The sequence below is a fragment of the Drosophila kikkawai genome, chromosome X (assembly GCF_030179895.1).
Source record: "Drosophila kikkawai strain 14028-0561.14 chromosome X, DkikHiC1v2, whole genome shotgun sequence".
Taxonomy (NCBI): Eukaryota; Metazoa; Arthropoda; class Insecta; order Diptera; family Drosophilidae; genus Drosophila; species Drosophila kikkawai.
In genome coordinates this window covers 24,510,426-24,537,600 of record NC_091733.1, presented here as the reverse complement: position 1 = coordinate 24,537,600, position 27,175 = coordinate 24,510,426, and the positions used below count along the sequence as shown (strand labels likewise).

Here is a 27,175-nt window from a genome sequence, read left to right as displayed (position 1 = left end):
AAAAGCCATAATTAAATCAATAATTAAAACAATAATGAAACAATTTAATTATTGAAAATAATTAAGTCCATAAATAAATCAATAAATTAAATCAACAATTAAATTCATAATTAATTCAATAATTTAATCAATAACAAACTAAATTAATTATTAAAAATAATTAATTCAAAAGTAAATTCCATTATTAAATCCATCAAACTCTCTTAATAAGTTTCCAAATTAAAAAACTTTTTGGCCATATCGAGTTTCAGGCGTTTCAAGGATACCAAAGGATGCCAAAGGATGCCCGAGATTTGGGTGTTTGATTGTAAATAAATGAAAACACTCCCCTTGTAAGCACAAAATGTAGCCAAGGTATACGAAAATAAAACAAAAATTGTGTGGAGAACATTCGTTACACGAAAATCAATCACAAATCTCCCACCTTCCCTTCTCCGCTGCTGACGTCAGCGGGACAAAGGATTCGGGGGTACCTTCGTGCCGTCTGACGGACTGACGGACGGACGGACGGATGGATAGATATTTATACACACATATAATTGAGCTTCCATGGCACCCGCGTTGATTGTCGCCCAGTCACAGTCACGGTCACCACTCTCGGCCGGCTACCTTTGGGTTCTGTCGAAGAGGAGATTGGGTTTGATGGGGCGAGGTGGGTGGGTGCCAGGAGATGCGAGTGCTTCAGGTGTAGCCAGTCCCTGTCCCTGTCTATGACCCAGTCCCAGACAGACTGTCTCCATGTCCTTGGCCCTGTGTAAACCTGGCCAAGACTAACCAAGCTTTGCCATTTTGTTGTATTTTTTAAGGCTTTGACCTACTTTAAATTCTTGTATCCCTCTTCTTATATCTTTTTCTTTTGCATTTTTCTTAGATTAAGTTAAGTAAATATTCAGTAATTTCAAAGAAATAACACTCAAATGATTAAAGGAAAACCGAAACTATAAAAACAGTTTGAATTGGTAAAGGATTTTCAAGGTTTTCAGCTTGCAAAAAGCTTAAAATATATAAATGCAAGGTAAAAACCTCTTTAGAACTCTTGCTAAAATATTAATTAAGTTTTTATAAATATTTTAAATTAAAATATAAGAAACGTAGCAGAATTGGAATCTTCTTTTATTCTTTTACTCAAAAAAATATAAAATAAATAAACTATTTAAATTCCTGACCACGATTCCCTCCTCCTAACCCTTAGGCTATACTCTACACCTAGTCCCCCGGTCTGATCCTGGAGCCTTGCTAGTTCTAAGGACTTACCAATAAAGCAACGGACATCGTAGCTGGTGCCGATCGGGGCTCCATAGTAGCGCTTGGCCGGGACCAGCTGCACGCTGGGCGGGGCATGGGCGGATAGCGACAGGGTGAAGGGATGGGCGCCATCGCCCAGGCGCTTCATCAAAGCCTCCTGGAAAAAGAGAGAAAGGCGTATACCAGTTTTAGCATTTTGATTGATTCTCGCAGGAGCAGGAGCAGACCAAAGTCTGCGTAATTGCCTCAGTTACGGAAAATACTGGCGAACCGAAGGCGAATCGGATATGTTTATTTATTTATCACTTTAATTATGCATTTCGGCCTTGTTATTGTTGCGCTGAGGCTCAAAACAAAAGCGAAAATAAAATTGTTTGGCAGAAGCTGTTTCTTTGTCTGATTTGGATTCGGATTCGGGATTCAGAGGCTGTGTTATTGCCCGGCATTTCATTTGCATTTGATTACGCACATCTGTGTACATAAATATACAAAACATAAAGATACATGAAACTAGGGTGAACCTTGTTAGAGAATAAAATCTACAAAAAAATATAAATATAAATATAATAAATAAATATAAATATAATAAATAAATATAAATATAAAAAACATTTGATATATATATATATTTTTATATTTTTTATTATATTTACATTTATAATTATAATAATAAAATATAATATAATTATATATATATTATGTTATTTTTTTAACATTTATATTTATTATTTAATATTATTTGTATTATATTAAATATAATTATATTTTTGTTTACTATTTTAAGTAATAAATATAAATATTTTTTTTATTTATTTATAAATATAAATTATTTATTATTTAATATTATTTATTTTTATTTTTTTTTATTATTTTCAATAATAAATATATATATAAATAAATACAGTATTAAATATTTTCAATATAAAATTATATTTGTTAAGGCATTTAAAAAGGATATTTATGTTATATTTTAAAAATTTAAATGTGAAAAATTAAAACAAATCTCTTCATAATTAATTTTAGCATCCTTTGCTATCAAGGTCCACCCTTAAACAGCTCGGTGTATACACGCACATTCATATGCCAAGGACTAAATGCTGGCGCGTGTACTTATTCCCCAGGTTGCCTGGGACAACGGAAGCCACAAGGACACTGGGATTCGCCAGGGCCTCTGGCCACAAAAGGATGATGATTATGGGGATTTAACCGTCGTTGATGCAAGTGAGAGCAGGCAAGTTGGAAAACAAATGCATGAACTTTACCATTCGATAGCCTTGTCATCGCTTTGGTTGGTGTCTTCGAGTCTTGAGGCTCTGGATAGTATCCAGTATCCCTAGTACTTTTTTCTCGCCCTCAGTTAGACACCTCCGTTGTCCTGGCAGCAGCCAGGATACACACAGCTCACCCAGCTATATCCACTCCCTTCAAATTATAATCAATCGCTGGCGAATCTCTTTGCTTGGCCCCCATTCAATCTATCAAATATATATACATATGTATATATGCGGCAACAAGTTGTTCTTTTTCTAGCTATATCTTGGTATACACTGGGAGAAATGTGGAATTTATTAGAGAGCTATAAACCAGAGGGTTTCATAAGGAATAAGTTTGTTTGTTTGATTTTTAAAGCTTTAAAATATGAGATAAATGTTTAAATTGAGAAAATGGTTTTCAATTTGTTTAGAAGTAGTCACTCCCCTTTTCTCTCAGTGCCTTATTTCCTCTAAGCAAGCATCCCAAGTTCCCATCATCACTTTTGTTTGCCTATGCCTATTTCGAGCCCAGTCTCCCTCGCTTCCCCCATCTTTTCCGACTCTTGTTGCTGGCCAAGTTATTAAAATCAAATTTATTTAATTATGCGTGCGCCCCTCGACCGAGTCCTGTGAGGACCCTAAACGGATACGGTTGCCAGCGAGTCCATAATGCTGGAGACTTTCAGCTAACCGAATTCGTTTGGAAATGCGGCGATGGCAGGCAAATAAATTATTCCTTGCCAAATTTAATAAAAAATGCGAAAAAGTTGAATTTCGAAAGTTTTCTGGCCAGTAGCATCCTCCTTTACCTCCTCTTTGGGTCCTTGAGGGACCCCAAAAACAGGGTCTTTGGAATTTGGAGAGCCAATGGCAAACATTTGTTTGGCTTTTAGCTAAATTAAATTGATTTTCAATTGGTTTAAGTGCATCGAACTCGGTGGATTCCGAGAGGAACAACGGACAAGCATTACTATATACATATACATATATTTCGATTCGAGGCCGCACGTGAGATGTCAGCATCCGGTGTCCGGAGTCATAAAAATCCCAGAGTCGGGTCCTTCGAGTGGCTTCAAGGACTTGGGAGACTTGGCCTCGTCAGTCTGTTTGTCATAAAGCCTGTTTCGCATTAGCATTTGTCATTCGACAATAAAAATTGGAATAAAAAACAAGAAAGAGCCTAGCTTTTTGGGGTAGCCGAAGTTTGAATACCCTTGAAGTTTGTAATTTAAAATTGATATAAGCTAAAAATTAAATCAATTCAAATTAGAAAGCCTATTGTGAGTTTGTTTTCCTAAAACCTAAAACCTAAAATCTTAAAAATCTTAAATTTTTTGTCAATTTTAACTAAGATTTAAAATTTTTAAATATATGGTTCAATTTTTTTTACAGTCTAAAATGCATATTAAATTTAGGGATTTTTAAATAAAATTTTTGGTAAATTTTTAGGTTGATTCAAAATTTTGAAAAATATGCCAACACTTAAATGTCAGTTTAAAATGTTATTCATAATATTAAGTTTTTTTAATTTAATTTTTTTTTTAATTTTAATAATGATTTAAAATTTAGAAAAATATTTTAATCATTATTTTTTAATTTTTTCACTAAAATCAAATTTTTAAAAATCTATAACTCAGCCAAAAATGCACTAAATTCAATTCGGAAAGCGGTTTTATCTTAGTTTTTATAAGGTTAATAAATCTGCTTACTTAATTTAAATTTTTATTTTTTCGATTTTTTGATAATTTTAATGATGTAACCCCTTATCGAATTTTGAAAAAATCTCAAAAATTTTTTTTCTTCAGACATGGCTAAATCGATTCAGCTGTTGATGCTGATCAAGAATATATATGATTTATGGGGTCGGAAATGACTCCTTCACTGAGTTTTTAACTTCGGACTGAAATTGTAATCCCCTAAAAGGGTATAAAGATACCGAATTCTAAATAAATTTACGCAGCGTTTCAATAATCAAATAAAATACAAGCCTGCCTGATAATTATTGCCTTCGAATGAACGCACTTAATTCGAATTAATTCCAATGTATTTCTATTTAAATCAGAAATTGCACATTGATTTAAATCAAATTCAATTGTAATTGCATTTAATTTGACACAATATTGTTAATGAATATCGATGACTTCAATTGAAAGTATAAATCCTACATTTCACATTAAAGCCGAGCTAAGCTGAGCCGGAATTCCGGCTGGAAAACCCTAGCGCTGACCCAGGTGAAATTTCAAACTGGCTCCCCAGCTGGGCCACACCAACCAAGCAACCCACCCCCACCACGGCAATAAGGTGCCAAATGATGGCGTTGCAAAGCTCTGCAAATTTGCCAATTATTTATGGTCCTGGGCAGCGAGGCGGTCGCTGGAAGAACTAAAGGATGGATGGTTGGGTGGCTCTTGCAACCTCATCAATTGTTAATGCAGCCGCCAAAAGTTGGACAGCTGCTCGATTGCCAGGAGCTTTTGCAGGATGCAGGACCCCGACCTCGACCTCCGGTACCAGTACCGGTACCGGTATACCAGCATGCATAATTTCAATTACTATGATTACCTGCAGGGGACTGAGCGACTCCGGCGTTGGCTCCTCGAGACGCGGCCATATCTGATGCAGGGACATGATGGCCTCGTTGCAGAACCGCAGGCCCATTACCTCCTCATCCTCGCGGCCATAGCTGGGGGTGAAATAAAGGAAGAGAGAGATCAGAGTTAGTATTTGACCCACAAAAATCTAAGCTAAAATGATAGCTCTGCCACGGGGCGTATGAGTAATCTTACCGGAACGTGAGCGTCAACTGGGCGTATACGCGATATCCCTGAATGGCCTTGGGATCAACATAGACAATCCCTCGCAACACGGACGGATTATTGCCGGTGAGCGTGATCTCTCGGGTGGGTAGATACAGGGTGAGCACACAGTTGGGCGAAGTCTTCTTGTAGACGCGTTGGGTGCCAAACTCATCCCTGTGGGTGGATCTAAGACGGAGACGGAGACGGAAAGAGAGAGCTGGTTAGACTGAGCCTCTGAGTGGGGGGCACCACCTGGGAGTAGGCGGAGCTCTTTAGCAAAAAAAAAAAAACAAGGGCCAAACTCAGCAGCAAAAGAAACAAGGTGGCATCTACAAAGTTATCATTCCAAAATAACAAATGCATACAGTCGAATTTCCCTAAATTGAAGTGTTTCTTTGAGTATTTATAGTATATAAAATTTCGGAATAAAAATGTTTAGAGATTTCTAAACCTTTTAAAGGAAATTTTACAATTATATAAATGTTTTTCCAGATATTTTCTTCGAGATTTATATAGTTTAATATAATTGTATATAGTTTATACATGTTTTTATGGTGTTATATATGTATGTTTAAATATTTCTATATATTTTTATATATTTTAATATATACTTTTATATATCTTTTAAATATTTTTATATAATTTTATATATTTTTTTAAATATTTTTATATAGTTTTATATATTTTTGTATATATTTTTATCAATTTTTATAATTATTATATATTTTAAAATATTTTTATTTATTTTTAAATATTTAAATATATTTTAAAATATTTTTTTATATTTTTTTATATTTTTATATATTTTTTTTGATATACTATTATATATTTTTATAAAGTTTTATACATTTTTAATATTGTTTTTTTTAATTTTTTTAAATATTCTTACATATTTTTAAATAATTTTCCTTTTGACTTTCCTGAATTTCCAGTTAATTTAAAACTCACTTCAATTCCTGGAAGTTCGACTGTTTACTCTAATTAATATATAAGTAAGTAATATTTAATAATAGAATAATAAAAAAAACAACAGCTACAGTGTTTACAAGTAGCCATAATAAGTTAAGTTAAAGTTATCAAAAATCTTGGCCAATTCATTGAATTTCTTGATGCCAAATCTAAAATTTGGATTTCGAATTTCGAATATTAGAATCAAACGAAATGTGAATAAAACTAATTGTGGGTATAAATTCGAAAAGGTTTATGATCTCATGGAGTCAAAAGTGCTGAAATGTGTGTAAAATGTGTGTAAGCGGTGAATTTTTAGCCAAATATCTTGGGACGAGTTGTGTGAAAATAGTGCACTTTTTTGCTAAATTAACAATAAAAAGCTTGCCAATATAATGTTAAAATTAAGCCAGATACAGTTTCATAATATGTCATAATCTTAGCCAATACTTAAACTTAAAATTAATTTTAAAATTTTGTAAATTTTTGTAGAAATTAAATTGAAACAAATGTCAATTTTGTGATGATCTTACAACTACAAAACGCTCTAATCTAGTTTATTTCTAAGCTCTAAGAGCTGTACAGAGTTGAAGAAGGGAGAAATGCTAGGAAATCTAGGGATTATAGAAAGGTTCTGGGGGGAGAACAAAATGCTTAAGTTATTTATAAAGAGCCCTGAAACTTATTTCTAAAAAATATTATATATTTAATTTGTTAGAAGAATAAATTAAACAGGAGACTCGAGAGTTTTTAAGAGAATTGTTATTGCTAAAATTAATATATATTTCGATTTGTTAGAAGAGTAAATTAAACCAGAGACTAGATATTATTTTAATGTGTATTATTTTGGCTAAAATATATAATATATTCGATTTTTCAAGAATTATTTTGGCTAAAGTGTTTAAGAAAACAGGTTTTAAAGTTGACTTTCTGAAGATGAAATTATTTTAACCCCTGAAACTAAGGCTATTTTTTGAAGTATAAACTAAAAAATATATTTATTTAAATTACACCTTAAAACACATATTTTATCTGGTTTAAAAATCCAAAAAAATACATAATCTAGACAACTCCTTTATGATGTCCTAAAACTGGCCAAATTGTCACCCAAAAGCATTGTAAAAATGCCTTTTTCTTGTCACATAATGAAGGATAAACTTATTCTAGACCCCACACACACACACACACACACACATACACAAGGCTCATTAATCATGGACTCAATTATGGCCAGCGGACAGCCGCAACATGCCTGCTCCTTCACATGCCCACGGGTAACCACAGGAGTTGGGGTAGACACTGCCACCACTGGACACTAAACGGCTCTAGAATTTCATTTCCTGGCCGCAGGCTTTGTGGCAAAAATTAGAATGCAGTCAATTTGGCAAATTATCGCTGGCCACCCTTCCAGCTGTTCACATTTTGAGGGGACATTCATTGAATCCTCTTGCCAAAGGACGAAGCTGCCTGAAATTGCGGCTAAGCCACACTTTTTGGTCCTTTGAAACCAACTTGCTAGGAGCTTTTCTGGGTGCCATTGGGACTTGGTGTCTCTACAGTGAAAGAAAATGGTGCTGTCTAAAAACAAATGGAAATTGGAAAAAATAATTTTGTTTGATAATTAAATTCCCATTAATTTCCTTTTTTCTAATTAATCACCAATAAAGGTCTTAATTTTGTTCCTATTCTCAATTAACTTTGTCTTACAGCTAGTTTTTTTCTCAGTGCCTTTAGCTGCACACGCTCAGGTAAGCAATTAGCAGTTGGTGCACCTGCACCTGCAGCAATCAGCGCCAGTACCTTTTCCCGCTTTAGAAACTGCTCGAAAATATGCAATCAAAATTCCTGACCCGTCATCAGTTCATGGTGACGAATGCAGAGCAGAGAAGAGCAAAAGCCAACACAGGAGCACAGGTCCTGGGATCCTACATTTAGCTCCTGGCACGCACACCCACCCACCCACTGTTTTTTGGCCAAGTGTTTTAATTAGTTTCATTTTCACAATTTCCCATCATTAAAAATGTTGCCAAATTAAATTGTCGTTGAAATGTATATGAATATTCGCATAATTCAGCATTTTTGGAAAAGCATCCTTTGAAGGACGACGGTAAACTATTGCCTTTTCACGCTATATGAAAATGTTTAGGTTTTAGGAAAATTATTAATTAGCAAAAGTCAATTTTAATACCTCCTAAATGGGGTAGGGGGTATTTATGTATGAGAATTATTTTAAAATTTCGATTTATTTATTTATAGAAATTGTATAAAATATAAATTCTATTATATAAAGGAATTTGGTCAACTTTAAAAAAAGGTAGAGTATTTCTAGGAATTTTATATATTATATATAGGAATCTCCCCAAGACTTGGGTCATTTTTAATACCTCTAAAAAGGGGTAGGGTATTTCTAGGAATTTTATAAAATATAATATAGGAATCTCCCTTAAAGTTGGCTTGAGGCAACCTCTAAAAAAAAGGTTGGGTATTTCTAGGAATTATATAAAATATATATAGGAATCTCCCTTAAAGTTGGCTCAATTTCAGTACCTCTAAATGGGTTATTTATACGAATCATAGGAATTAAATCTCCCAAAGACTTGGGTATATTTATAGGTAGCTTTTATTTGTGGTGATTTCTGATATAAAAGAGCTCCTTGTTACGTCTCCTTGAGACTCCTTCCCACAAAAATAAGCTACGGATTTTGTAACTTAAGGAATCTCCCCAAGATATGGTTTCTTCTTCAATCTCCTTGAGGCTTTTTCCCAAAAAAAAAAAAAAACCTATTGATTTTGTAATTTAAAGTATTTCCTTGTAAATTAAACCATAGATTTTCCCCCCAAGGCCAAGACTCTGGACTCTGCATTGCGAATGCAGTTTCTATTTTAAGCCAGCAACTGGACCAGCTTTAGCTGGTAACCAACAAGAACCAGGACAGAAGGATACTTATACCCCGCTGTCTAGGGAGTGGGCGCTATGTGAGGAGATGCCTGCCAAGACCGCAGGTAACAGCCAGGAGTTGGTTAAGTTGAAGCTGCGGCAGAAGCTAAGCGCATAATTAAAATTTAATGTGGCAACGGTGGAAAAAAAAGTAGCAGCTTGCATCCTGCGGCAGCCATTGTTCGAGGACCTCGAAATAATTTCAAAATTCCAACGTTCAAGGCTGAAAGGCAGGGCCGATTGAGCCGATGCAGGATAAACAAGATGAGCTTCCTCTCTATTTTCGCATAATAATCCTGAGCGCATATGCCGGGCGCCAACTTTTAATTACATTCGAGCATTTCATTTCGTTTCGGCGGGTATTTAAAACAAGTCAAAAAACAAAAAAGTTTCACCAAAAACCCCACTCGATATTAAGTTTCGCCATTTCGCGTTTTCAATTTCCCTGCGATTATATGGCTGAAGGCTAACGAGCTCGAATCCTGGCGCCACAAATGACAGTTTGAAATGGCCATTAAAAGCATTCAAATTACCAGCCTTTACTCTTTTTTTTTTGTTCACACATTGCAAGTGCTGTGTGTAAAGGATTATATTTTGTGGTAATATATAATTTATAGAAGGACATTTCTACTTATTTAAGAAGCTGTTATTTAACTTTCTTTAATTCCAATTAAATGAAACTTTAACTTGTTGCCAGTTTGCAACCCTTGGCTCCTCGCTTCGAGTGTAAATTTAATTTTGTTGCCAGTTTGAAAATGGAAATTAATTCAAATATAAATACAACTTAGACTGGGCAGGATTGCAATTCGATAGCTAGAGAGTTAACAAAGCTTTACAAAATATGAAATACAAATAATTTCCTGAATTTCTCAAAGGGGGAAAATCTGAATAATTGATTATAAAATCAGATGAATCACATTACATTTGTGTGCATTTATTGAGCCTTAATTAAGGGAGGAGCGACTCATTAGCAATATGGATTCCATGGATGCACTCTCACAAAGGACATACATACACTCACGTATCTTGCCCAACACTTAGGGTTTGGGTTTTATTTAAAGCCAAGTTTCAACCTCAACCTCCTCAACCTGCATCCGCCTCCACATCCGGTTAATCCTGGACTATGTCAGGGATTGATCGATTGCTTTTACTGTCCACACAGGTAATTGTAATGCAATTAAAGGCCCAAGGACGATGCATCCTGCTAGGCCAGCAGGAAATCAAATGGAAATTGGAAAGGCAAAGGAAAGAACAAGAAAAAAGGGGGAAAATCGAATAAACGTAATGTCAACAAGGAGGCAGAGACAGCGACAGCGACAGAATAAAAGCCAAGGTCGAGTCCATCCTTAGATGGCCAAGGCCAGAACACTGGCCACTACTGTCCACTGGCCACACACAGGATTTAATTGCTTTACAATTGCTGCTCCTGACCCTGGAAAATCGCGTGATTCCCAGGCAGGGCAACTCAATACGGATAAATGTCACGGAATCGAGGTTCTTTGCTAATTTGATTGATACACTTGTCAGTTGCCCTGGCATCCTGTGGCATCCTGTGGCCTCTTTGACTCCGCACCGCCACCGCATTATTCAGCCTCATTACATTATTCAGCCGCTATTCATTCGCTGCTGTTGTCGGCTAGTAATTAATTAATTTTCTGTATTCCACAGCTGATTGATGGGCAGAGGTAAGCAGCAGAAAGAGGCGTCATAACATCCAGGCTTCAAATAGGATTTTAGGTATATTAGGTAATTATTTAGATATCAAGAATAGCTAGATTTTGTCTATATATTTTACTGATTTTTTCTACTTCAACTTCTTCTTTAAAAAGTTATTGATAAAAACCCAATTAGGCTTTCAATTTATAGGTAATTCCTATTTATATTCTATTTTATTTAACTTTTTAGGGAATTATCAAGGAAATAGCTAGCATGTTTCGTCTTTAGATTTTACTGTTTTTTTAGCATTTTGCTCTTTTGATTGCATTTTTGCTTCCTCTAGCAAAAAGTCACTGCAAAGTCAGGGATACAATGCCAATTAAGCTGTCAATTTGCTGTCCAGTGAACAGCATAATTACTAACTTTTTAACCTGAAATTGAAATTGAAATTGAAATTGAAATTGAAATTGAAATTGAAATTGAAATTGAAATTGAAATTCAATTTGAAAGCCAAGAACACTGGTCACTTATTTCTGGTTACTTAAACCTTGTTTACTGGCTTATCCCGAATTCCAAGAGAGACAAACCCGTTTTAAGGATATGTAGTAGGTTCTAGTGTAAGTCTCCTCCTTCGAGCAACAAGTGGCTGGGCTAATGAGGAGGCAGATTTATGCCAGCAGATTTTCCCCGAGTGGCTTTCAAGTTCCGCAAGAACAAAAACACTTTACGAGAACAGAGACTGGTATTTAAAAAATGTAATCAAAGGCAAATGCCTGGACCCCAGCATTGTGTTCTTAATAAAACCACACTGAGAGAAACGAACTAGGAAGTTGACAGAGACCTAGAATACTTGACGATATTACCTACATATATCCAAAAGCGTTGGCAACTGTGGAAATAGAAAATATATTTATAGGTATTCACAAAAGGAAACATAAAAGGTTTAAAAAAAAAAAAGAAATTAAAATAAAATAGGAAAATTTAGAAATATTAATTTAGTTAGGAAAAATGTAGGAAAAATCAAGTTAACCTGCTGCTTAATTTGTTTAATTTCATTTCATTAATTTAAAATATTTTGTAGGCCGAATTATTGCATTTTTCCTTAATTTAATCATTTTTTTTTTAGCAGAGAGAAGGTTAGACAGAAGACCGCCCCCTTTTTTTCGCTTAGTGTAGCATATTTAGCATATTGTTCTCATTGCTGGCCTCCTTTATGACGCGGCATTTGCTGTTGCTGCTGCTCCTCCTCCTTGGCAGGACATTAAGTATGCGCCCGAGTGGCCGCTCGGCTTTCAAGTGTTCTGTTGGTGGTGTGGCGGTGTGGGGTATCGAGTGTGTGTGTGTGTGTGTGTGTGTCTTTATGTTTGTTTTAGTCAAAGAACCAACTACCTGGACGCCTGCAATTCGTACTCCTCGCCAGTAGCCATATCCACCAGCAGCTCCTCACTTTGGAAGCTAATCGAACGGCTAAGACTGTCATCGCCGTAGCTGGTCTCCAAGGAGGAGGATGTGGCCGAGGTGGATTTGGAAGCTCCTTCTCCTAGTTCTCTGGCTAGGGATGGTGTTGTGGCTAATCCAGGTGATGGTCGTGATGATGATCCTGTGGGTGCTCCTTCTGGTGCTCTTACTCCTGTTCCTGCTGCTCCTGCTTTTGTTCCTACTCCTTTTGCTGCTCCTACTCCTGTTCCTGCTGCTGCTCCTGCTTCTACTCCTTCGCCTAGTCCAGCTCCTGCTCCTACTCCTGCTTCTGCTCCCACTATCGCTGATCCCGGCGAGGTGTCCAGATTCCTGCAGCTCCCACTATTGCCCAGGGGCAGCAGCTCCATCAACTGGGCCAGCCGGCACAGGCGCTTGTGCCCGCCGCCGTTGCCGCTACCGCTGCCGTTCTTGATGCAACAGGGACTCATATAGGCGTGGCTGTGGGGCGAGAGACTGTTGCTGTTGGAGCTGCCGCAGCTGTGGCTATAGTAGCCGCTGTTATAGCTGCTGCTCTGACTGTGGCTGTGTCGGGGCAAGGATTGTGAGTGAATGAACGGATGTGTGTGTGTGTGTGTGTGTGTGGGGTTGTGTGAATTGAGGAGAAATGACAGAAAGTTGAGTTATATGCTATGTGTGCCGCCATTATGGGTAGGGTATATATGGTATGTATGTATGTGCTAGGGTTCATACAATACAGCTATATTATGTACATTTTCATGCTCATTTCATATCCAAGCTGTTCGTCTTTTTTTTTTGTTTGGGCTTTTTTCGCTTTTGGCCTTTTCGTTTCATTTCACTTGATTTAGATTGTGGCTCTGGGCGAGTTTTTATGGCTGAGCGTGTGTTTATATATATATTACACATGTATATATTATATGTTTATATATATTTCTACTCATCTGAGTCTGGCATTTAGTGTGTGTGTGTGTGTGTGTGTTGGTTTTTCTTTTTATTTTAGTATTTTTTCTGTTTCTGTTTTATTGTTTGTTCCATGTTGTTTATCGATGCAGTGTTGCTTACTCTTATTTTTTATGTCATTTTATTTTTTACGAGCTTTTATTTTAATGCCTCATAAAAAGTGTAAAGTTTTGTTGTCTTTTTTTTATATTTTTTTCAGGCAGGATTTCAGGCGAAGGGCTATGCACTTCCTGAGCTTAATTAAATACAGTTGGTAAGCGCCAGGTTTAATTTACATTTGGGACTACTTGGCGTATGCGTGATTAAAGCTATATTACCGCCACATTATCCCCTAAATGTACAACCTCAATTGAGTCCTTTAGACTTGGTACAAGCTTAATAGTTTAATAATACTTAATATTTAAATCAGAAATCAGAGAGAAAGTAGAAAATAAATTCAACTAAAAACCGAATTCGTTGAACCCTATAAAATATTAATATTATTATTTTAATGAATATTATTAAATCTAATAAATACACATTTTCCAGTGTTCAACGAGAGTTTTTTCCCCAAATTTAACAATTGCCATTTGGCTGCCTTATTTACACAAAATATGTAAATAACAAAGGCAAAGTGAGATATTTAATAGACTTGCCTGCCTCAGGCACTCCCTTTTTTCACTCCATTTTTTTTTTCTTCTTCGCTTATCAATCAAATATTTTACAATATTAATCATGAAATTGAGAGTTTTTTTCGATGTCTCCCATTTTCTTTTTTTTTGCAGTTTAAAATGTTCCATGTTCCAGGAAGAATGTTTGCCTGAGGTGTGCCTGCCTTCATATCAAAAATATTAATAAATCTCCCATAGATTTAATTAAAAACTGAAGCCAAGCAAAGGCACAAAGGAAACTTAAGTAAATAAAAAAGAAACTACAAAAAAATGTAAATTCATAATGAAATTATTTACGAAATTTCATCAGGACCATTGTCGACCTCAGCTTTTGGCAAAATCTGTTGCCAAGTTGGCCGGAATTTCATTCTTGCCAAGAGATTTATGTACGTTTCCGGTGTGTGTCTGTTTGCGATATTATTTTTATTGTAATTTAATGAGTTCTCTGCCGAAGGCAGTCCTTGGAATTAGGAGGGGGAAAATGCAGGCGGAAGTGTGTGTCTGTGTGTGTGGCTTGGAGGGGGGATTTTATTATTTTGCGGCAACTGGCAAAGCCCATCATCATCAGCAGCTGAGCCAGCTGAGACAGCTCGCAATTGTGGCTTAATCAGTCAGCTGTCTCCTGCTCCTGCTTCAGGCCTTTGGGCTCCTCGGTTATCTCTGGGCCCAGCAGCTAGAAACAGCCACAACTAGCGAAAATATGGAAAATCATACGATTCTTGGAATACAGAAAATATTGATATGTTATCGAGGAAGCTTTAGAGTGCTGAAATTTCCACAAAAGATTTAACAACTCAGAGAAAATCGTTTTCTATCAAAAATAACGATTTGTTATCTGTAATCTATAATCTGTAATCCTTCAGAGAAATTCTTACGATTGTTGGAATACAGAAAATAGTGATACGTTATCGAGGAAGCTTTAGAGCGCAGAAATTTCCAGAGAAAATCGTTTTCTATCGAAAATATCAATATGTTATCTGTGATCTATAATCTGTAAATTTACACAGAAGGTTCTCTTATCGAAAGCAAAGATAAGAAATGGTTTGCCATTCCTAAAAACCATCAGGCGATTGTCAAAATATTTGGAATAACAATATGTTATCGGAAATTGCTTGAAATCCATTATGTAAAGCATTCAAAATTTTACAAAATCTGTATAATAAGCTACCTCTTAAGTTTTCCCCATTAAAAATGATTAAAAATTTTAGAAAATTGGAAAACGAGATAAAAAATATTCAGAATATAAAATGAGGTAGATACTATCTAGAAATTTTAAAAACCAGTTGGAAAGGCTTTAATCGCTCCCAAACTTTATCCCATTTCCCCAACTCTCTCAACCAAACAAATGTCAGACGTCCGGCACTCGTAGGACCATTAGCGTTGAGGATCCTTGCTCTAGGAATCTCCAGCGGCAATGACCTTCGGGTGAGGTACTTGGGCTCTGGTTACGGCCAAAAGGTGGAAGGTAGCCCCCAGCTCGTATGTAAATCAATAAGCTATCAATTACTTGGCAAAATAGAGAGGCGAAAGCCTGGGCATGTGCGTGTGACACTTTGTTTATTAATAACTCAAAATGCCAGCCGCCTTTTGGAAAATGGAACAATTTTGTTAGTCTTCAGGTCTTTGACAGGCGAATTTTCCCCCGGTAATAGGAGTCCAATGTTGCCACTCATTAAATGCCAATTTATGCGCTCGAGGCGCTGCTCTCATATCAATTTAAAGACATCGTCGTCCGTTTATGGCCAAAAATGATTTAGATTTATATTCAGAAAAAAATATAAGAAAAAACTCAGCAGGAAAAGTACACACACACACACACACACACACACACACACACACACACACACACACACACACACACATACACACACACAGTAAACTTTGGAACTTGATATTATGCAAAATATTCCCTTTATTGAAGTTTTAATAATCAGAATAAATCTGAAATATCCGTGTTAAACTTTAACAAGTAACTTAATATTTTTACTCAAAAATAATTCAACTTTCTAGACAACATTTTCCCTAAAAATTCTTAAAAATCTTGAAAAAGAAGCCCTAAGGATGAAGGATTGATAGGTTTCCAGTGGAGTGTCCTTGCCCGCATAAGTAGGCAACGAAGACTGGACAAAGGTCTAACCAGTGATTCCGTTTTAATTATGTCTCCGACCAGATTTTGGGAATACCAAGTGGCAAGTGGGTCAGCAACGTAGCAGCTTGAGTCAAATTAGCAAACATTTTTGGCAAATATTTACCCACAAAGTTCGCTCTTGCCGCACCGTCAATTGGCCAAAAGTGCTGGCGATCAAATGAGCCGCAGCTGTGTACACACGGTGGGCTCCAAGATGGAGACACATCCTTCAGGCATTTCGGTTAGAAGTTGGAAGTTTGCCAGGCCAAGTTTGCCAAGGCATGGAGTGTGTGTGTGTGGCAACAACTTAGCAACAGCTTTGAGCCAACGACAAAGTTGACTGACTGCCTGACTGCCTGACTGCCTGACTGCCTGTCCTCCTGTCCCACCTCATCCTGTGAGCCTGTGTATGTGTGTTGTGGCTTGCAATTAGATTTGCCCTCAGCTTGGTTACATTTCAATTCACGAAACACAAACGGCATTCGGCTGAATATCGCCACAAAGTGGCATACGAACCACAAGTAATCGCCCGAGCTTTTCCCCCTTTATCCTCTCCCAGAGACATTGTGCAATTTGTTTAACTTTATGGCTGCCCCTCTCCTTTCCCCCCAACGTTGTGTTCTTATTTTATATGCCCTCGTTAAGCGAATAAGTCGGTGTGTGTGTTTTTTAAAGTGTCCAAAGAGATGTTAAAACCTTACGAGAGGCCATCAAAATCATAAGCCAGAGAGGAGCAGTGCGAACTGAAAGTGCTACTGGTGCTTAATATGGCAGTTTAAAATCATAAGAGAGCATAAAAAAGACAAGTAACCCTTGGCTTATGCCATTAGTAAGAGTTTTACAAGGATATTTAAGTTAAGCAAGACTAGAATTTATTTTTTACATACATTTATTAACAATTTTTACTCGCTTTTTAGCGTTTAATTAATAAAATTTTAATTAAATCTGAGAAAATGCCAGAAAGAGAGGTAAAAATGTTTTTTAATAAATTAAAAAATTTATTTATATGTTATATGAATAGTAGTAGTAAAAAATGAAGTTAAATTAATAATAAAAAATATTTATTTGATATAAAAAGACTATTTTTTAAGGTAGAAACCCAGCCAGTATATAATCTTGAGAACCTTGGGCTCCACTAAAGCCAATTAAAAAAATTTTAAAAATTTCTATAAATAATATATAAATATAAAAAGTGAAAATATATATTAAAACTATTTTTTTTTTAATTTAATTTCATAGAAAAAGACTACTATTTAAAGTCAAACCCCAAACTGAACCTTGAACTCCATTTAAAACAATTTTAAATAAATGTAAAAATTTCTATAAATAATATATAAATATTAAAAGTTCAAATATATATTAAATATATTTTAAAAAATATTTTTTCGTTGTAAACAAAAAAACAATATTTAAGGTATAAGCCCTGCCTCTATGTAATAACAAACCCCAGAATCTTTGACTCCATTTAAGGCCATGACTTTTCCACCCATCTTAGGCCTGACTCTGCTAAACTGAATGAGGGAAAACCGCCAATAAATTATGACAGTGGCCAATATATATTCCCCTCGTGGTCTCGTAAAACCGCAGAAACAACAAAGCATAATTGCCGCTGGTGAGCGACCAAGCAACCGCAAAAACCTCGGGAGAAGCCAGCAGCCAATACAAAGCCAAAAAAAGGATAACCAAAGGAGCGGAGCTCAAGTAAGCGAAACGCGAAACGCGAATGAAATGGCAAAAAAAAAAAAAAGAAAAATTTATAGATGGTAATGGGCTGATGGCCACCCAATTTGCACTTTAGTTGGCCGCTGACCCGGCGATTGTCACGCATCGAATGCAGCGGCACGTGTCCCCGGGGAAAAGAGGGAGGTAGAGAGGTTTGGGGGGGGTTGGTAAGGGAGGGAGGGAGGTGGGGAGGTAGGGAGGGAGATAGGAAGGGAGGTAGAGAGGGAGCTACAGAGCTTGGCGAGGTGGCTTTGCCAAGGTCGCAAACGTAACAAAATCTGTGTGGTGGCAGAGGGCCACGTCAAGTAGCCGCCATGTGAGCCAATCCCCTGCGAGCTCTCTGCTTCCGCTTCCGTGTGTGTGTGTGTGTGTAGTAGTGCGTGTTTGAGCACGTTAAGTGTATGTGCTTTGAAGTTTTTTATATTTACATACAAATGCGTGTGCCCGGCACTCTACAGAGCCGACCGTACGCCGTATTGTGTTTGCTCTGCGTTTTGTTTTGTTTGCGTTAAACAAAAATCAAAAAAAAAAAAAAGGAAAGGAAATGGAAATGGAAAAGGAAAAGGAAGGGAGCAAGAAGACTGGCAAAAAGAGAAAACAAACAATACTCTCTCGAAATTCCAAAAGGGGATTTGGCTTTTGCTGGACTAAACCTAAACCCACTGGTCAAGCCTGGTCTTAGGCCAACTTACAACTTAGCATGCCACCTGATTTGTTTCAGGTTGAATATATTATTATATATATTATTAAATATATTATTAAATATAATATATATTGTTAAATATATTATTAAATATTATATATTTCTTCTATATTATTATAATTATAATTTCAATCATTTATTTTCCAATTATTTCTATATATTTACAGCAACAACTACTCAACTACAAACTACAAAATAAAATTCGATGGTGCAGTTTCAACAAAAATGCTATTATTAACGATTTTGTGCTAGAAAACGTGCAGAAAGCAAACAAAAGGCAAAAATGCTAGAGAAAATCGATGATTATTAAAAGCAGGGACCGTAAATAATGATTATCAATAAATTAAATAAATTTAAAAATTAAATAAATATAAAATTTAAAACAATCGAAACTTTAATAAATATGAAATTAAATAAATATTTAAAATTAAATAAATATAAAATTAAATATATATTTAAAATTAAATAAATATAAAAATAAATAAATACAAAAATAAATAAATATAAAAATACATAAATATAAAAATAAATAAATATAAAAATAAATAAATATAAAAATAAATAAATATAAAAATAAATAAATATAAAAATAAATAAATATAAAAATAAATAAATATAAAAATAAATAAATATAAAAATAAATAAATATGAAATTAAATAAATATTTAAAATTAAATAAATATAAAATTAAATAAATATAAAATTAAATAAATATGAAATTAAAAATATATAAAATAAATAAATATATTAAACATTTGATTTTTTTCCCCTTACAACAATTACGGTCCCTGAAAAAAGAAGCAATAAAAAAAGCAGGGTATTCAAGGCAACCCACTTAAAGGTACAGAATGCATATTCAAATGCCACTTGAGACCAGTTTTCCCCCGCCTCTGGCCTGGCCAAGTAACTTGGTAACTATGTAGTTTCGGATGCTTGCGAGAATATTTGTTGGAATGCCCGGGCACAATCCGTGTAACAGAAGTTTTATTAAATTTTCGGCTATTTCGGGGACCAAAAACAAAGAAAGGACCCTGGCAAGGATGCCTGCAGGCGAACAAACTTCTGCTCCATGTGAAAATGCCGAAGGCACAGAGTGTATACATATACAAAACGAAAACAATAAAGAGAAAAAAACGTGAAAAAGTGGACCACTTTCGCCAGAGTCCTGCGCCTTTGAGCCGTTTTGTGTGTGTTGATTTCGTTTCATGTTTGCATTTTCCCTGCTTTCACCGCTTTCACCGCTTTCTCCGCTTTCCCTGCTTTTACCCGCTTTTCTTCTTTGCCAGCTTTTTTTTTTTTTTTTGGGCAAAAGGCGATCAGGGTCAGACTCTGTCCAAACAAATTAGCTTGCTGCTCGCCCCTGGGCTTCGATTTTGCTCAAGGAGCTGGGTGACAGGACATTTTCAAAGGGCTACAAATGGACACGAAATATAGAAATTGCATTTCACTTGAATTTGCTCTGCATAGAAACTGAAAATTGATTCAAAAATTGGACCGGGTAACGACTTATAAATGGAAACATTTATGCCATTTACACGTTTTGTACCTGGGCCATTTTCCAGGTGCTCCTCCCAGCCCCTCTCTCTATTGATTTTGTTGCTATGACCCAAATCCGGAACACACATGGAAAGAGAGAAAGAGAGAGACACCGAGGAGTCCTTGCTGCTCCTCGTAGCATGCATAATTCAAGCGCGCCTTAAAATGTGCTTCAACCATGATTGAAGTGGGGTCTGGTCCCCACCTGCTCCTCGCCAAATTAGTTTATCTTTTGATTTAAATTCCAATTAAGTCTGCCAGTGTTCATTCCTTTGCGTTTTTTTTTTTTGTTTTTCGGTCATATATTTTACATTACATTACATTGGGCCACGGGGCGTATGTGTAATGTGCAGTACTTTTGGTAGGGTGTGTGTGCGGGGTTTTTTTATAGTTAATCTCTATACTTTAGCTTTCTTTTACACGGAAAGTAAGCTTATAAATATAATAGTAAAATAAATATATATAAATTAAATATTATTATAAATATGTCTAGCAAATAAGTAATCTTTGAGGTTTCTTTATATTAATAAAGGGTTTTATAATTTCAGTCAGAAGCTTCTAACTCAGTGAAAGAGTCCTTTCCCACCCTATAAATCATATATATTCTTGATCAGCATCGACAGGCGAAACGTTTTAGACATGTTCGAAGGAAAAGAAAATTTTTAAGAATTTTTAAAACTTTTGCAAGGGGTTACATCATCAAAATTCTCAAAAATTCTCAAAAAATTAAACTTAAAAAACTCTAAAGTTTAGTTTGCAGATTTATTAACCCTATTAAAACGAACACAAAATCGTTTTCCAAATTGAATTTAATGAATATTTGGCTTAGTTATCGATTTTTTAAGTTTTAATTTTACCCAAAAATTATAAAAAAAAAAGTCAACATTTTTTTTAAGTTGTTAAAATTTGTAAACAAAAAAAAGAATAATTTATAAACCTGTAAATTCAGCATGCAGATTTATTAACCCTATAAAAACCAACCCAGAACAGCTTTCCTTATTGAAATCAATGCATTTTTGACTTAATTATGACATTTTAAAGCTTTGATTACCCACGAAAAAGCAATCGATAAATATCGTTTAAAGTCCCTGCTTATATTGAAGATCTTCTTACCGGAATAAGCTTCTTTTCTCATTTTATTTGGAAATAACTATAGATTTATGAACTCACTGCTAGGATTCCTGCAAGTTTTCTTGGGAAACTTACTTGGCCATAAACTCATTTCCCATTTCCCAGCATTTATTTAGGCCAATTTCCCCGGAATCATATAATACCCGCAAAACTGCGTTAACACACACACTGCACAGTGCGAGGGTAAATGCCATTATTTCGAGTGCTCAAAAACTACGCTTCCCCCCGACTGCAAACTGTAGAACAACTTCCGGGTAACCGAGATGCGCAGGACTCGGCAGGAGAAGCACTGCGTGATTATTGCATTCCCACATTCCCGCGTATCCTGTCTGCTTGCTATTGACTATGATTAAGGGTAATTAACGTTTCCATGTTTGCATTCCCGTTAAAGCGTTCTCCACTCGCACATAACACATACGCCATGTGGGACGGCAGAATGGAATCCAGAGGTCTCTCTAGGAGGCTATAATTAAGTCGCCACTTCCCCTCCCAAAAAACACAAACGTCCCGCATACAATTTAATAAGCAAGAGAGAGCAGACGAGCCTTGTAATAAAAATTACCAAATTACTGGCCACAAAAGGCAGTCTGGAAAAATGCGGGACATAAATGCTGGCTTTTACTCTCTGTTTTTCTACAAAAAGGATAACGTCCAACACAGTTGTATTGAAAGTGCAGATATGAATATACTATAAATGAAATTATAATTTATTTTATCCATTCCAGAATCTATTTCAAGTGTTTCAGTTTATAAATTTCCCTTCATAAATATATATATACATTTTTAGAGACCAGAAATATGAGTCAAAGGACATCTTCTTTGCTTAAAAATCAATTATTTTCGCTCACTCTGGTTAATCTAGCTCTTAACCAGTTCGTTAATAAGTACAGGCTTTTAACGCCTAATGCCAAAATTGCTAATACCTTTTATTACTAAGCCCCGCCTCTCTCTCTGTGTGTGTGTGAGTCATAAACCCTAAATGGGTAAATGGGTGAAAATGGGTAAATTCATAGGACCCAGAGAGGTGGTAAGATGTTGTGCCATAACTTTTTCATGGCCGGCGTCTTTAATTGCCGGACCAGGACTAGGGCCAATTCATTGCCGCTCCTTGGCTCCTGGATCCTGGCTGATAGCCTGGCTTTTTTTTTTTTTTTTGACAGCTTCCGGTTGGGAGAGCTTCGGCTTTCGCCTCCTCTGAACTCCTCTCCCCTTTGGGCTTGTTGCCGGACACTAATCGCTTTGAGGGCTTTGCTTAAATCCAAAAATGATTATGCAAAAATGTGAGAGAGGGTAAGGGAGAGGGAGATAGAGAGAGAGAGAGAGAGAGAGAGAGAGGGAGAGCAGGACGGAGAGAGATGCCATGATATGTAAGCCAAAATAGATCGATAAAACCATATGATATCGATATTGAAAGTAGTATGAAACAGAAAGTGAATCCTAGACATTCTTAGGTAACTAAAGAAAATAAGTACTACTAAAAAGTATCAGCTCAAAGTCGAAGTTAAATTAAAAACAAACAAAAAATTACTTACATATCAATATGGGCGATAAACGATAAGTTGCGATAGTTTATCGGCAAAAGAATATTATAACTGGTCGTTGATTGTGGTAGTTGATTGTGTTTGTTGTTTCCAGCTATAAATACCATTTGAGTTTTGAGTCTAAATTAAATTTAAAAAAAAAATAAACTTATATATATTAATATTTTAAATTAAATATATTTTAAATTATATATAAATTAAAAATAAATTAAGCTCTTGTATTAATGATAGTTTAGCGAAAAAATCAAATTATTACTAAACCGTTTTTTGGGTTCCCTTAAGTTCTAGCTCAAAGCTAAAATTACCCTTTAAAAAATTGTAATAAATAATATAATTATCTATATATTTTCCCATTTATCCTGAAAACCCTGTTTACCAGTCCTTACCTATGGTTTTTTGGGCCAAGGAATAACAAAAACAAAATTGAGAATTAATAAAGAGGACATTATATCAATATAATTTCTTTTCCCCCCTTGAATATGCGGCTTGGAATGTGAACGATTCCTGGTTTTTTCTTAGGAAATCCTGGCCTGGCATCTAGTCATTCTCTTATTATTATTGTTGTTGTTGCTGACACATAATTAAATACAAAATGCGTTTAATTATGAGTGCCGTGTCAGAGAGCCCCTGGGAAATAATGGGGGGAAAACAACAATATCAAGCACAGAAGAGATAGACGCACAGAGAGACGACGCGCGTTGATGCATCGCATTTTAATGATGGCGCTGATGTTGCTTTTGTAGCCATTTTTGCTTTTATTGTTGTTGTAAATGTCCTTGTTGTTGCTGTCCTTGTTGTTGCAATTGCTCTTGTTGCTGCTGCTCCAGTTACGTTCTTAGCTCCTTTGTGACTACCCAAGCCCTGCCTTGTCCTGCCTTTCATGCCTTTCCTGCTGCCTCCCTTTAGATACCCTGTAGCCCTCTATCCTGGCCCAGTGTCCTTACACCCCCCCCCCCCCACCCCACTCTCTTTAGCAATTTGATTTCAATTTCGACTTTGTTGTTGTTGATTATGTTCCGCAGCGTCTTCTCCTCGGCTGCCGAGTGTTTTCCACAGTCATTTGATTAGTGCAAGGAATCGGGAGGAAGGATAATGAAAATAAATAGCAAAAAGTGTCGATGATGAGATTGCTTTTGTGGTCCATCTGGGGGCGAGCTGTGTGTGTGTGTTTGAAGAATTATTTTCGAGACAATTAAGAGCCTTTGGGATCGAAAAATAACAGACTTTGCCATGAGTTTTATATAAGAAAAAAATGCTACAAAATTTATTTAAGGTTTTTGTTGTTTAAATAAATATTTATAAATAAACAAAAAAGTTATATTTTATATATTAAATATGAATAAAACAGCAACTAAATACAAAACTTGTTTTTTCAAAGTAAAAAAAATATATTTCCGACTAATTTCAAATCCAAAATTAAAACAAAAACAACAACAAATGATGATTCCCTTTGTTTTTGTTGTTGCTCTTATTTACCATAACATTTTGGCTAAAATTAGTCGTTTATTTAATTATAAAAGAATTTTTTTTAAATATAGAATAATATTTTTATGACGCACAGCTTCCCTTTTTTTCACGCTTTTGTTCTCCTCATTTCTATTGTTTTTGTTTATATTTTTTAACTACTAATTTTACATACAAATATTTAATTTCTTGCCTGGCTTACTCTGTGGGTTTTTAATTACACTACACAACACCGCACACACACACAGACCGCAGGACAAAGGCAAAACACATGCGAGGATGAATGCCGTGCCTACCCCGAAAAAAAAAAGAATTAAAGACGAATTTCGGCGCCACTTGGCCGCCATTGTTATGGCGCTAAATTGCAGGACCCCCCCCCCCTCACACTGCCAGCAAGGACACACACACACACACATGCTCCTTGGCCTGCTCTTGTATTTAAACTTTTTGCCTGCCAAGGAGCAGGGCAGAACAGAAATGTCCTGGAACGCCAGCTCGGCTTGGCTTTCATGACTCTGTTGCTCAGAGCCGTCCGTCCCCGCCTGTCACAATGGCAATATGCAAATGTCTGAGGAACCCTTATGGCCTAACCACCACTCTCCCTCTCCCTCTCTCTCTATCTCTCTCTCTTTAGCTTGCTTTCTCCTCCGCACCACGTGACGTATGCGTAACTTTTTAATTTATATTTAAATGTCAGCAAAGCTTCACTCGCCGCAAATAAAATCGTCAAGGCAAGCATGGAGACCAACTGAAAAGGAAATCATTTCCTTCAGCCTGGCAAAACCTTCATTAGAAAAGGCATAATACATACACAAGTCCCAAAGGAGTTGCTTTAATATTTGAAGGAGGATTTTCCTGCATGTGAAAACATGTAAGCTTCTTAAGCAAAATTTCAACTAAAGAAAGGATATTAAAATGCTGCCCAGTAAAGACAAAAGTGAAAGTATATTAAAAAGTTTGCCCAGTACAGACAAAAGTTGACATAAATACAGGTAAACATAAGTAGCAAATATGAATTATTTAACTTTTTCTTAAGACCAGAATTCAAATAAAGAAACAAAATACTAACCCAGCAGACACAAGATGCGGATGGATCCGAGTAATGCCCGCTAAACATATTGAAAACGGATAAAGAAACTAACTTTCCGCATTAGTTTCGCTAAAAGCTTAAAAACGGACGCGCAAACGGATAAATAGCAGACGAGTATCACGAATTCTAATGATGTTGTAAAGGGTTAGCATTTTTTGGCACAAAACCCACTTTATTTTCGTTCATGAGCCTAAATCAGACATTCGCAAAACTATCATTTTCTTATATTGAAAACGATAAACAATGTTTTTGTCTGCTGGGAAATTCTGTTTTACTTTTTTTTTTTGTATTAAATGAATTATTTAGCATAAACTCCTGAGCCCCTCGCTACGCATAGGATGCAATCAAATATTTCTAGACAGCTCACTTTCGGCGACAGGCATAATTTTTGATAGAGTCTCTCCCCGAAGCCAAGGCGGCATATTGATATAGAAATTGGAAGCCGAAAACAATCCAGAGCCCCTGGGAGTGGAAGTGATGGACTAGGAGCTGGAAGGCCAAGGCAATCTAAGCGAAACCGCCTGTCTACTTGGGGGGATGCAGTCAGCTGGAGGAGGAGCAGGAGGAGGTGGTAGATCCCCGGCTGATATGCATGCTCATTCCGTTTACTGGAAGCCCACTTGGGCGGCTGGTGCATATTTCATGGCGCCTCAAATGCCGCACTTAAGCTGACAACATCTCGAGCGGCTGAGGGAGGCGAATGGCAAATACTAGCTGGAGATTGGCCAAGATTGGAGGAGACTGGCGACAGCAGACTGGTGGAGATTGCAGGCCAGGAGGCCACTTGAAGCGGCTGCGTGCCGTGCAAATGCTTAAATTGGCTTAAACACTTTGGAATGCGTTGCCGTCGCCGTCGGGGGAAGCACTTTGGAAAGGAGCCACTTCCTCGCTTATTGAATTACAAGTGGTAAGCAGGGAGTACAAGTATTATTCCCCGTGATCTCTCAATTAGGCAATGGCATTGATGCCGCAGGGATAAGAGGAAAGTTAGTAGGGGAAGTTTAAGCCTAAGACTATTTCAATTCTTTACTTAATAATCTCCATTAAAAAATCCCCAAATTGGGGTAAAAAAGAACACAATTCCCTAAGAGTGTTTTCAAAAAAACTAATCGAGCTGCCGAAATTGAAAGTCAAAAGGATTAGTGACCGGCGAAACAGAAGCAATCAAGGACAACGACGGACCCCGGGAATATTATCGGGTATCGAGAGGATTGCCATCAGGGTCGCCGTGGAATAGAGACCTCTCGCCCCTGTTCAATCAAAGGGAAACTCGATGAACCATTTAAGATTGAAATGCCAGCTTAAGTGGCCAGCAATGCCCCGCGTCCTCCTTCTCGTCCTGGGCCAATCGATTAGGCCAGCCATCGGCATCGATTGTAAAGTGCCACCGGAGGAGCAAAAGCTTAGAGGCGAAAGTTCATTACGAAATCATTCCATCAACAAATTGGCCCCAGACAGCTAACCCGAAAAACTTAAAAAACCAAAAACAAAGAGCCAATAATAAAGGCCAAGGAGAACAAGGCCAATAAATGGAACACAAAGAAACAAAAAGGAGAACAGCAGCAGCAGCAGGACAAACGAAAACAAAAACGAAAAGGAAAACTTTTAAGTACGCTATTAATGTTTAATTCGAGTTATTTAAGTTGGGCACTTAATTTAGCCGGGGCCCAGATGCGACTGGAATGCCGCCCTCCGATATAGTTGGGGCCACACCCTGGCTACTGGCTTCTGGCTAACTGCTCCTCCCTGCTCTTGGCTCCCTGCTCCCTGCTCTCTGCTCCCTAGCTCCCTGCTCTCTGCTCCCTGTCTAACTGCTCCCTGACACCCTTCTCCTCACGATCCTCCCATTCCTATGCGTGACCTTTTCCCATTAAATGTTAATCATAAAATGCTCCTGCCGAAATCCAACAACAATGAAAATTGAACTGCCACGCCCACACTCTTAGGAACAGCCTCCGGCTGGGCCAATGAAGTT

The 27,175-nt window shown here is 36.6% G+C and overlaps 1 protein-coding gene across 1 annotated transcript in view; it reads right to left on the bottom strand.

The window, feature by feature from the left end:
* The window catches only part of LOC108083816 (uncharacterized), a 50,704-nt gene that overhangs the window by 10,240 nt on the left and 13,289 nt on the right, over positions 1–27,175 (bottom strand). Inside the window, exons 3-5 of the mRNA XM_070288273.1 lie at positions 5,285–5,482; positions 5,061–5,181; positions 1,255–1,402 (exon numbers count right to left, since the gene is read on the bottom strand). Of these exons, the coding sequence (XP_070144374.1) occupies positions 1,255–1,402; positions 5,061–5,181; positions 5,285–5,482 (467 nt within the window). The remainder of the gene's footprint in view (positions 1–1,254; positions 1,403–5,060; positions 5,182–5,284; positions 5,483–27,175) is intronic.